Raw genomic sequence first — 12,025 nt, 5'->3', positions numbered from 1 at the left:
TCTTTTACTTAGACGGTATCAGCGTTGACTTTTCGCTGTAAGCCTCCCTTAGGAGCTTCTTCGTCTTTTACTTAGACGGTATCAGCGTTGACTTTTCGCTGTAGGCTCTGCATTCCTTTAGGAACGACTTCTGAGCAGAAAACTTACGCTGCGCTCCCTTTGGAACGACTTTTTGTGACTTTATAAACTTACTCTGCGTTCCTTAGAACGACTTTTTGTTACTCCGAAGAATTTTTAGTCCGAAGGTCTTTCTTGGTAACGGAAGAAATTTTAGGCTTCGGCAACTTAGGCCTGTGAATAAATTTTTCTCGTGGAAACAACGAAATTATTACATGGAAACTATCAATGTTTTTTGCTTCACAGAAAACAAAACTGAATAGAAAAGACTGCTATCAAAGGTAGGATATGTCAATAAATGTGCTTCGACTCTGGCACAGTGCTGTTGACTGTGCGAGCTTCGGACTGTTCTCTGAAGTCCCTCTGCTGTGGAGCGTATTGACTCCCTTCTGGCTGTTGACCTTGCTGCAATGGAGGTGGAGGCGGAAGCTGCTGCCAGGAAGCTTGAGGTTGACTTGCCGAAGCTACAGAAGCCGCAGGGTGGTTGTCTATGTATTGTGGGACATAAGGCGGATGAAACGAAGCAGTATGCATAACCTGCTTCGACTGGGCTTGTTGAGATGCAGCTTCGGCTAGTTCCTTTTGCTTCTGGATTGTAACATGGCACGTCCTAGTGGTGTGGCCCTTGCCCTCTCCACAGAATAGGCAAAACAGTCTCCTTGGCTGATCTCCGAATCTTCCGCCGAAGCCCCTGGCGCCTCTGCCTCTTGGAGCTGGTGGCCGAAAGAAAGTTTGTTGTTGCCCCGAAGCCTGTGAGGAGCACTGCGGCCTGTTTTGCTGACTCCCCTTATCATCATTCTGAGTGTTGTGGATGGAACGGACATGCCTCGGGTAGTATCTTCCTCCGAAGCCCCTGGTCATCTCAGAAAACCTGAAGGCCTCCTCCCTTCTTTGGCGAAAGTCATTGTCAGCACGAACGTACTCATCCATCTTTTGGAGCAATTTCTCCAAGGTCTGAGGAGGCTTCCGAGCAAAGTATTGAGCTGCAGGTCCAGGACGGAGCCCCTTGATCATGGCTTCGATAACGATTTCATTGGGCACCGTTGGTGCCTGCGCCCTCAATCGTAAGAACCTTCGGACATACGCCTGAAGGTATTCTTCGTGATCCTGAATACACTGGAAGAGGGCTTGAGCTGTAACTGGCTTCGTTTGAAATCCTTGAAAGTTGGTCAGTAACATATCCTTCAGCTTCTGCCATGAAGTGATTGTTCCTGGCCGAAGGGAGGAATACCAGGTCTGAGCAACATTCCTGACGGCCATGACGAAAGACTTCGCCATGGTTGCAGTGTTGCCCCCGTACGAAGACACTGTTGCTTCGTAGCTCATCAAGAATTGCTTCGGGTCGGAGTGGCCGTCAAACATGGGGAGCTGGGTGGCTTATAGGATGGAGGCCAAGGAGTAGCCTGCAGCTCAGCAGACAGAGGAGAAGCATCATCAAAAACAAAATTTCCCTGATGGAAATTATCATACCAGTCGTCTTCGTTGACGAAGCCCTCCTGATGAAGGTCTTTCTGATGAGGCCTTCTGTTCTGCTCATCGTGAGTGAGATGGCGAACTTCCTCAGAAGCTTCGTCAATTTGCCTTTGCAACTCAGCTAGGCGGGCCATCTTCTCCTTCTTCCTCTGCACTTGTTGATGTAGCATCTCCATCTCTCTGATTTCTTGGTCTAGCTCTTCTTCCTCAAGCGTCGGGCTAACAGCTTTTCTCTTCTGGCTTCTGGCCTCCCGAAGAGAGACGGTCTCCTGGTTGTGGTCCAGCGGTTGTAGTGCTGCAGCCCCAGCCGCTGAAGCTTTCTTCGGCGCCATAGCGAAGGTCTATAGCTTCCGAAGGTGTTCACGAAGACTCGAAGTGGAAGTGAGTTCACCGGAGGTGGGCGCCAATGTTGGGGACTTGTTCTCAAATGCTAAGAATTAAGAACAAGGCAACACAAAAAATGTTAAGTGTTAAGGTCCTTCGTCCTCCATAACGATATATCCCTTCGGGATATAAAGCATCTTGGACGAAGGTTACGAAGGACATACCTTCGTAAGTATAACAACGAAGAATGAAGCATTCACATAAATCATAGAATATGAAATAAACATTTAAATATTGTCGTAGAATTATCTCTATTTGTACTAATGAATATAAGTGACTTTGAATTACAAATGTACCTTCGGTCCTGCGGAAGGCAAAAGTACAAGCGTGATGCGAAAGCAAATGACAAATTCCCGTGAACAGTACGAGGGTACTGTTCACATATTTATAGGCACGGGGTACAACCCATACAAAATTACATACATGCCCTTTACATTTGGTGATAATTCTATAGCATTCTATCGAGGTCTAAATGGCCTTTTCATCTTTAAGTCGGTTCCCCTTTCTGCGAACATGCCGAAGCTTTCCTGCTTCACAGCTTCGGCACTGTGTCAACCTTCGTGTCTTTTGAACTTCTCCCTTTCTGATTCAAGTCCGAAGATACCTGTTCACACATTATACTCCAGAAACATTGTTAAATCATGTTTTTGAGGACCTTCGGAAGCCGAAGGCCCCCAACATGCCCAAAGCCATTAACTCGCTGGAATCTGTATTGAGCCTACTGGCACACTCCCACCATCCTTCATTATGAACTTGACATACTTGCCTTCGTAGATGAACAACTTGGCACTATTTACCGTTGAAGTGCCCACATAAGATTCTTCTAGCGTTGATCAAACCTGGTAAGCATAGTAAAGTCGTTGGTGCTCTCAAATACCTTGACGTATGCACCTCATATAGCATGTCAATTGCTTGGTCATTGAATTGCAATGGCTCTTATCTTTGCGTAGGATTCCTAGGATCAAGCACATTAGACTCATTATCCACAACACCCAAATCTTTCTACCTTTCACATAGAAGCTCTTTACCGAGTGTCTCGGACACACTCGACAAAAGCCATATTACACTCGGTAAGCCTTTGTTGAGTGTTACACTCGCAAAAAATACTCGACAAACATTTTATTGGCAAAAAGTTCTTTGACGATTACTTTTTTTGGACAAGTATCGATCAACTCACCAACCACTGTCATTGCCCTACTCATCAGTCATCACCTTATTATTTTTCACAATTTTTTGAATCAAATTTACATGTTTTATGAATGGTGAGATTTGAACTTGTAGCCTCTCTCTCGTGCATAACCTCCTCTACCACCACACTACTACACCAATTGTGTCTATATTACATTTTCATTCCTCATGTATTATAACAAACCGAGAGTAATTTGATTATTTTAGTCACTAAATGAATTCAGTTGAAAATGCTGCCAACTATAAAGTTGCATAACTTTTCGAAATCTACAAGTTCTATTTTGATGGTTTCTACATCCGAAGCCATTTACAAAATTTGAATTTCAAATTTGAAAACTTAACACAAATATTTCTATGATAAGATAATTTCAAATTAACAAATTATCAGTTACAAAGTTTCATTACATTTCAAGACCTATAACTTTTATTTTGGTGGTTTTTGAACCGAGGTAGTTTGAAAAAAAATCAAATTTTAAAATTCAAACATAGTTTTGCATAACAAGATGATTTCAAACCAAAACCTTGTCAACTAAAAAGTTTCATAACTTTTCAAGACCTACAACTTTCATGTTGGTGGGTTTTTCCATTCAAGGTCGTTTTTAAAATTCAAATTTTTAATTTTTAAATTCAAACGTAGTTTTCGTTCGCAAGATAACTTCAAATAAAAAAGTTGCTAACAACAAAATTCTATAATTTCTCAAGGTCTACAAAGTTTATTTTGTTTGTTTGGTCATTTTTTCATCCCACATGATGGTTCTAACATTGTTCAAAAATCTTGTACATCTCTCTTGTAGTTTAATAAACTACGAGAGAGATATGTTTTATGAACAAATTTACTTTTTTGTCGTATGAAGAAATGATCAAAATATAAATTGTATATCTTGATGAGTTATACAAATTTGTAGTTGAAAACTTTTTTTCATTTGAATTAATTTACTGCTTCAAAATGTAATTTTTAAATTGTCTTTGCCTAAAGTTGAAAAAAAACACTCGCCAAAGAAGCTATTTGCCTAGTGTCCAAAAAACACTCGGTAAATAAGCTCTTTGCCGAGTGTTAAAAAAACACTCAGCAAAGTGCCAAAAATAAATGTATTTTTACCGAGAGTTTTTTGCTTGGCACTCGGCAAAAACTTATTTGCCGAGTGCCTGAAAGAAAAAACTCGGCAAATCATTCGGCACTCGACAAAGAGCCGAATTCTAGTAGTGTTTTGTTTTGATAAGTTGAGAGATATCTTTCTTTTTCTAAATTTTATAGTTGGTGCCATCAAAGTGTGCAACACATCTATTGGTGGCGTGGTTGAGTAGTCATATTTTACACTGTGGATGGTGAAACCTTTGCAAATACTGTGATTTGGCTTTTAATACCACTTGAAAACTACATATGGATGGATAATGGGGTGAATAACGTATTAAAATTTTGACAAAATCACAACACTGGCCAATATTGGTTAATAAAAGAGACAATCAAAATAGACACTAATTATATAGCCTAATCAATACAATGCGAGACCCCTACACACGCTCTAGTTGCAATAAAAAGTAACTTATCACACAACCACACAAGCAACTAGTGAGCTAACCGACAATGCAATGCAACTATACTAGAATTAAGCTACCAACTAAATAATCTAGAAGCTAGCTAACAAAGCTACTATCAAGAAGGCTAAGGTCTGTTTGGTTCAACGGTATATTCTTGAAAATTTGATTCTAGAGCTGTGAGAAAGATGTTGTGAGCTGACGATTTTAGAAAAATTGAAATTTGTTTGGTTGAAACAACAGTCAACTACAGGTTTATATGAGAATGACAATTTGTAACATGGATGATAATAATATAGAAAAAATATAGTAGGAGATAATTTTGTTTTTGGAAAAAGTTTTCATAACCTCTGGCATTTAGAGGACAGTCTACTTCACCCACTCACCTTTAAAAAACAGTCAAATAACTCTCTAGACAGTCTTGGCCGATAGTTTTAATAACATGACACTAATTCAAGTGGCGTCAGTTTTATCGTGCAATATATCTTAACAAATTGCATTTTGCAAGACATTTTTGGCATAATATATTAGCTCCAATTAGTCTCTCTATTGCGGTTCATAAAAGAATATATTCTTGTTTTGCTGAATGGTGGAGGAAGGCTACAAGTAAGATTCCTAAAAGCAAAAGAAAGGGCTTTAATTGTGTGGTCATTCTAGGGCTTGGAGCCTTTGGAAATATAGAAATAAGTGTATGTTTGATGAAGCTGGGCCCTACCTTACTATCTTAGAGGATGGATTCAAAGATGGGCTGCACCTTTGATTTTTGGCAAGTGCTAAGAACATGCGTACTCTATTTGACCCTAGTTAGAGGAAGGTGCCAAGAGCATGGATTCAAAGATGGAGTATGGTTGTTTGTTGTGGTGGTAAAGTGGTGTGCGTATGATGTTTTCGTCCCTGTGTGTTTATCTTTTTTGTTCTAGGCCTGGGTCTTTTCCCCTCATTTTTAATATAGTGATACATAGCTATCATGCATATCTAGGGAAAAATATTTTCATAATTTTCCAAAAAATAGAAGTAGTACCTTAATTACTAAAAATAAAAAATATATAAAAAGAGTTTAATATTTATGTCTCTAATTCATCTCTTATCTTTTGAGAATAAAATGTTTACTAAAAATAAACAATATTATTGCTAAACTAATATTTTTTCTACTAATTTTATTAATCAAACTAAGTGGTCTTTCTTCTAATTACTGATTAAATCATTTTTATATTTATTTTTTAGAAACACTTACCAAATTTTTTATTACCAAACAGTAATAAAAATATCTCTATTTTTTGCACAACCTTTTTCTTAGTTACACTAGCATACACAAATATTACTAGATTGTTTCGAGAAGTTCGAATCTAGACACACAATTTACATAAATATTCCTGAGAACTTTATATGGGTTTAGATTTTAATTCCTCGGGTAATTTTAAAAATATTTGTATATGTTAGTTTAACCAAGTGAAGATATGTGTAAAAATTGTAGATCATTTTGTTATTGTTTGCTAAGCGTTTCTAAAAAACAAATGTAAAATTAATTTAATTAGTAATTAGAAGAAAGATGAGTTAACTTGCTTAATAAAATCAAAAATAGTAGTTTAAAAATAATATTGTTTAGCTCTAGTAAAAAATCTAGTATCAGAAGATAAGAAATGTATCAAGGATAAAAAATGTTAAGCACTTTTATATAGTTTTTTTTTGTTTTTAGTTATTAAGTTGTTACTCCGAAAATTATAGAAAAATTAAGAGAAATATAATATATACTTATCGTTTTTGCGTACAATAATATAGGTTTTGGATACTATACTAGAAGGCATAATTGAAAAGGACAAAACTTGTATCACTTAGATTAGTGTCACATCATCATAAACGCCAACTAATATTGTCAAGAAGGTTATTTGTCTTTTTTTGTAAAGTTGAGGGGCTAAACAATCGGTTTTGAAGGTAAGTGACCAAGTGGGTGAAATAGATCATCTTCTAAAGGTTATTGGTTATATAGACTTTATAAGAGAATGACAATTTATGACATTGATAACAAAAATTTAGAAAATCTGGGGTACGAGGAGGTGATTCTGAATTGAACTAGAAAAAACTGTAGATTTTCAATTTTTTATTCTCCTGTGTTTCATTGGGATTCCATTTTTTTGGCTACGGGTATGATCCAGAAAGCTAAACCAAACACACTCTAAGCCACATTGTAGGCTATATTTACTAACAAAGATGTAAATAAAAAATAACAATCATTATGAAAATTTCCTCCTTTTCCGGAGAAAGACCTGGTCTGATTGCTTTCTTGCGGATCTGATTCCTTCCTTGCGGAGCGGAGACTCGATCATTCGCCCCGTCTCACAGACTCGCTCGGTTGCTCGACAGTGAGTTGGTCGTCAGAGAGTTGGTCGGTCGGTCCGCTTCACAGAATTAGTCGACGGAGTTGGGCAACTTCCAGAGCATCGCTCGAGATGCACTCGGATGGGTCACCGCTCGTCTGAGGTTCGCCTCGGGCGAGCCATAACTGAGTCTCACGTCTAAGGTTAGCTTCGTGACCATGTCTGAAGTTGGCCTCAAGTGAGTCGTGATTACGTGTCCTATCAGAGATTCCCTTCGGGTGAGTCGTTACTTGACAATCCCCATATTCAAAATTTCACTATGTAACAGTAGGTAAACTATTGGACATGTTATAATAAAAACTATAAAGGCCCCGGCCCCCGGACCCCGGTATCCCTGTGGCTGCTTGGTTTGAATTCGCAGCAAAGCTTCAGTGACCGGTCGATGCCTGCAGCAGTGCAGCGCGTCCAGTTCTGATGGTACGAGGGAATTGAATCGCTGCCGCAAAAGAGAGGGCCAAAAGTCTAGATGGGCCTGTCACCCTGCTTAGTATTCCGCTTGCAGGCAGGCCAGGCCAGTGGCCAGCCCGAGAACACGCGCTGCATTTGCTACCAAAAGGGAGGACGAACGACACTGGAGTCAGACCGATCCCCGCTTTATCATCAGCATGAATTCAGAACCCACTTTATCACCGCCGGATTTGAATCCAGCAATTTCAGTCCAGCGAAATTTCACCGGTCGAACAAGGCTCGGCAGTCACAAGTTCGAATTCCAAAACAAAACGCCTTTCATGTGCCGGTCGCTGCGTTGGCTTCCACCAGAGGTTTGTTTCACAACCACGACGAGCAAAAGCAAGCAGAGCAGCAGTAACCACACAATGACACAAGCAAAAGCAAAGGAACGCCCTGGTCCTGCCTCCTGGTGAGTGGTGAAAAAAGGTCGATCTCCCCTTTTTAAAATGAAAAAAGGCTTGATCTTTTTACATTTCACGGTTTCTAGTTTTTTCTTACAAAATCCACGGCGGTTGGCCACAAATTCGTAAATGAACCACTGGAAATTTGCCACTCTTGCTGTCTTGCGAGCTGGACGCGTCGTAAAGTTCGACACGCAAAAGATCGTACGTGTGCCAGGTCCACGTGAAATATCGCGACCCCTGCGTGCCTGTGCGGTGCTGTTCGATCACGGACTAATAAATGACACGGTGCTGTGCAAACGGAATCGTCGGTAGAGCAACAATATAGATTTGGTCTATACTTTATTTGATTAAATTAAATATAAAATATAATTTAGGTTTATATTTAATACTATAGTGTAGTATAGTTTCAGTATCGTACGGAAATTTTATTATTATTAAGTTAATTTGAATAATCGAACGAACTACGTGCAATATCTATCGAGAGCAATATCTATCGAGAAGTTAAGGGAGTCTAAAGATGTACCGCACACGCGTAAAACGAAACTCCCCCAATAGCCTATGTCGTGTGTCAACCAACCACAATATGAAATCACTTGTCCGATGCCGAGTTCGTGTCTATATACAAGTGACGCACTTTGAATGATCTGAGCTACGAGAAGGATGGATTTCATCCTCTCGTTTGGCAAGTCTGAAGATGCTATCGAGACCGTGATTCATACGAAATGAAAATACAAAATAGTAACTAAAAAGGGAAGGCAAGTCTGAAGTTGCGATCGACCGCGATTAGCACGCAAAATGAAAATATTAACTAAAAGGAAAGAACAATGATTATTGAACTTTATATTTAAAGCTGCAAGTGATAACTAGGAAAATTAAGTTAGCTAGCAACTTGCTAAACCTGATTTTAGGGAGTTGTTTTTTTATAGGACTAGTGGAGATCGATGCTCCTACAAAATTATCACGAAGTAGTACTATGGTAACATCATGCCTACGTACTACGTATCCCCAGGGGTCTAGCTAGTGGCGTGGCGTGACTATCTGGGCACTTGCACGTTGCGTTAAGCAAGGCTCACATCATGATTGCCCCCCTCCTACACAGTGACACCGTGATTGAGAGACCTGAGAGGCCCCCTAATCACCAAACACGGGAGGGGCATATCCACTGGGGAACCCCAATCAGAGATACACCGTACCCCCCATGCACACATCATACCACAGACACATCCAGCCAAATTGCATTATGCTAATGACATCACACATCAGGGGAGCTAGCTAGCTAGCTAGCTAGCGTGTGTGTAGTGTTAGTGTAGCTAGTAGCACAGCTCAAGCACATGTGCACACACAGAGATCACTTTTGTTGACGACGACTGAATCATCATGCATGTGAGAGACAAGGGATTTGTTCCGTTGCAATAATATTATTGTCAAGTGGAGGCAGCTATGTACAACGCACATCTCTCCTGGTTCCCCTCGCAGATCAAGTTAATAATATATAGGAGGGACCACAGAAAAAAGAAAGAAAGATAGAGAGAGAAAGAAAAAAAAAGAAAAGGAAACTAATAATTATTAATTAATAAACAAAAGAGAGAGAAAGAGAGAGGGGGGGTGTGAATTGGAGCTGCACTGCAGGAGAAAAGGGTGGAGCAGTGCGGAGTGGATGGATCTACGCATCCACCAGATCCAATGCAGGTAGCCATCCCTGTCCTCCTCATAATTTGTGCCTCACCTACCAATAATACTGCACCACCTCACGCTCACTGACACCTCCTCTTCTCTCTCCTCTGTTTCCTTGCTCGTCTCATCGGGATCCATGGATGGTCACAGGACCGGGGCCGGCCGTACGACGGGGCTCGTGTCTCATCAGCTAGCAGGAGTAGTGTAGTAAGTAGGTAGGTGGCTTTGCTACTGACCTTGCTCTGCCTCCCAATCGGCCGCCGGGCTGCAGGGACGTACGTACACGTACTACGCACGCCGCCGGCCGTGCGCCTTCACTTTTGCTTGTCGGCTGGAGCACGCGCGCGTACGTACGTACGTACTACGCGTGGGTTCAGAAGGAGAAAGGGAAGGAGGAGGAGGCGAGCTCGCCGTCGCCGTCGCCGTCGCCGTCTCCGGCGCTGAGGCCGGGGAGGAGGAAGGCGCGGCAGAGCGGGCAGGTGGCCTGGCCCTTGTCGACCCACTTGTCGATGCAGGCCTTGTGGAAGGCGTGCGCGCAGTTGCCGAGCTCGCGGACGCGGTGCCGCGCCTGGAGCGCGCCGAGGCACACGGCGCAGACGGCCGGGCCCGGCGGGGCGCGGCGGGCCCCGAGCAGGTCGGCGTACCGGACGGCGGGCAGGCGGGCCTTGATGGCTGCCGGCGTGGGCGGCGGCGCCAGGGCCGCCGCCGCCGCCTGCTGCTGCTGCTGCTGCAGGGACGACGGCTGCAGTGCCCAGAGGTCCGACGGCGGCGGCGGCGGCGCCGCGTAGGCGTAGGCCGGATGGTCGTCGGCGGCCGGCGGCGCCGCGAGGCCCAGCGAGGAGAGGCAGAGCAGCACGGCGTGCCGCAGGAAGTCCAGCAGCTGCAGCACCAGGATGAGCGGCTGCGGCAGGATCACGCAGTAGCACACCGACGGGAACCCCATGGCCGGCCAGGCGACGGCGTGCGTGCAGCTGCTTCCTTGCTTTTTTGTTTCTTTGTTTTCCCCGCTCGACTAGAAGAGAAACGGTAGAAAGAGCTTGGGAGAGAGAGATAATGAGGGAGGAGGGAGAAGAGGGGAGGTGGTGTGGGGTCTATATATAAAGAGAGAGAAAGGACCGGAACAAGGGTTTGTTTTGGGGGGGCGCCTATGTTTGGAGGAGCCGGCCCTACCTAATAAGAGCAATAATGCTAGGCGCACAATGTAAATGGCCCTGCCAGTGCCACCGGCCGGCGACTTGCACGCACGGCTGAGAAAAAAGCTCATAGGTTTTTAACGCGTGTGCGTGTCATGCTTCGTTAACTCTTAGTTGTAAGTTTCACTCACACACGCCGCACCGTAACTGTACCTACGCCTTGTATATATATTTCTTCGCGTGGGAACGCAGTTTTCTGGTACCAGGACGTGTGTCCTACAGTACGTCTTCGTTTCCGGACGCATCTTTTTTTTTGGGTGCGCCTAGCATTTGCGAGCGGTTTATATGGGCTGCACGTACACGCACACATGCGTTGTCGCGGACTCTTCTTGACTGCTGCCAACACCCACTGCCACTAGGAGGTGCGGGAGGGAGGGACGGACGGGCCTTTTAATTAGCTGTTGGTGACCGCCGGTCCGGTTGGCAGTTTGGCGCTGCCCGTCCGTGTCTAATATCTATTATCTATACGTACATGCACACACCCACCGTCGTCGTCCGTGTGCTCGCTTGGTTTGGCACAGCGGCTAGCTGCTCTGCTCGCGTCCCACTCCCACCGACGGGGGCAGCAGAGCAGCAGCTCGCCGGCGGCGGCGCCCATGTCCTGGAGGAGCAAGTTACGGACTGCTGCTGATGAGACGAGGTGCGTGCGTGCGTGCATGGCAGACGATGGGCATCGCATGGGTGATGGGCGCATGCATATGCATGGTTATTGGAGCGATGAGATGGGTGGGCAGGGCAGGGCGGCAGGCCATGTGTGCGGCAGGGAAAGAAATTACCAAGGCATGTGCACGCACGTACGATCTAGGCGCGGGGGGGGGGGGCACAGATGGGTGGTGGTGGCACTGGCACCGGCACGGGTGGTAGTAATGGAAGCATTTGTTGGGCAATGTCCGTACGTAAACTGCTACACAATAAGGGCATGTACAGTGGAGAGACACCAAAACGGTTCTCCAAGCACAGGAGACAACTAAGAGACTCTATTGTACAATGGAGTGTCTATAAACGTAGTCTATTAATAAATAGAGAATTAAATGTATTTGTATAACATCAGATCGATAGAACAGACGATAAATTCGTACAGTGGGAAGTGAGGCGTCTGTTGTTACTTGGTTTACGAGCCAGAGGCGTCTCTTCACGGAGAGACGGCTCTAAGATTTTTTTGCAAATAACCCCCTAAAACACCTTAAGAGCCTCCACATTAAACACCACTATACATGCCCTAAGCAGGAAA

The 12,025-nt window shown here is 43.7% G+C and overlaps 1 protein-coding gene across 1 annotated transcript; it reads right to left on the bottom strand.

Annotated features, from left to right (window-relative positions):
- Positions 1–9,311: 9,311 nt before the first annotated feature.
- On the bottom strand, positions 9,312–10,938 carry LOC100284898 (uncharacterized). The gene has a single exon (XM_020552514.3). It carries the CDS (start codon positions 10,542–10,544, stop codon positions 9,975–9,977), a length of 570 nt encoding a protein of 189 aa, XP_020408103.1. The 5' UTR covers positions 10,545–10,938; the 3' UTR covers positions 9,312–9,974.
- Positions 10,939–12,025: the final 1,087 nt, after the last annotated feature.

This window comes from Zea mays, chromosome 4, assembly GCF_902167145.1.
Source record: "Zea mays cultivar B73 chromosome 4, Zm-B73-REFERENCE-NAM-5.0, whole genome shotgun sequence".
In the NCBI taxonomy this organism is placed as follows: Eukaryota; Viridiplantae; Streptophyta; class Magnoliopsida; order Poales; family Poaceae; genus Zea; species Zea mays.
The sequence above is the reverse complement of the archived record's forward strand: the minus strand, read 5'-3'. Positions and strand labels throughout refer to the sequence as shown.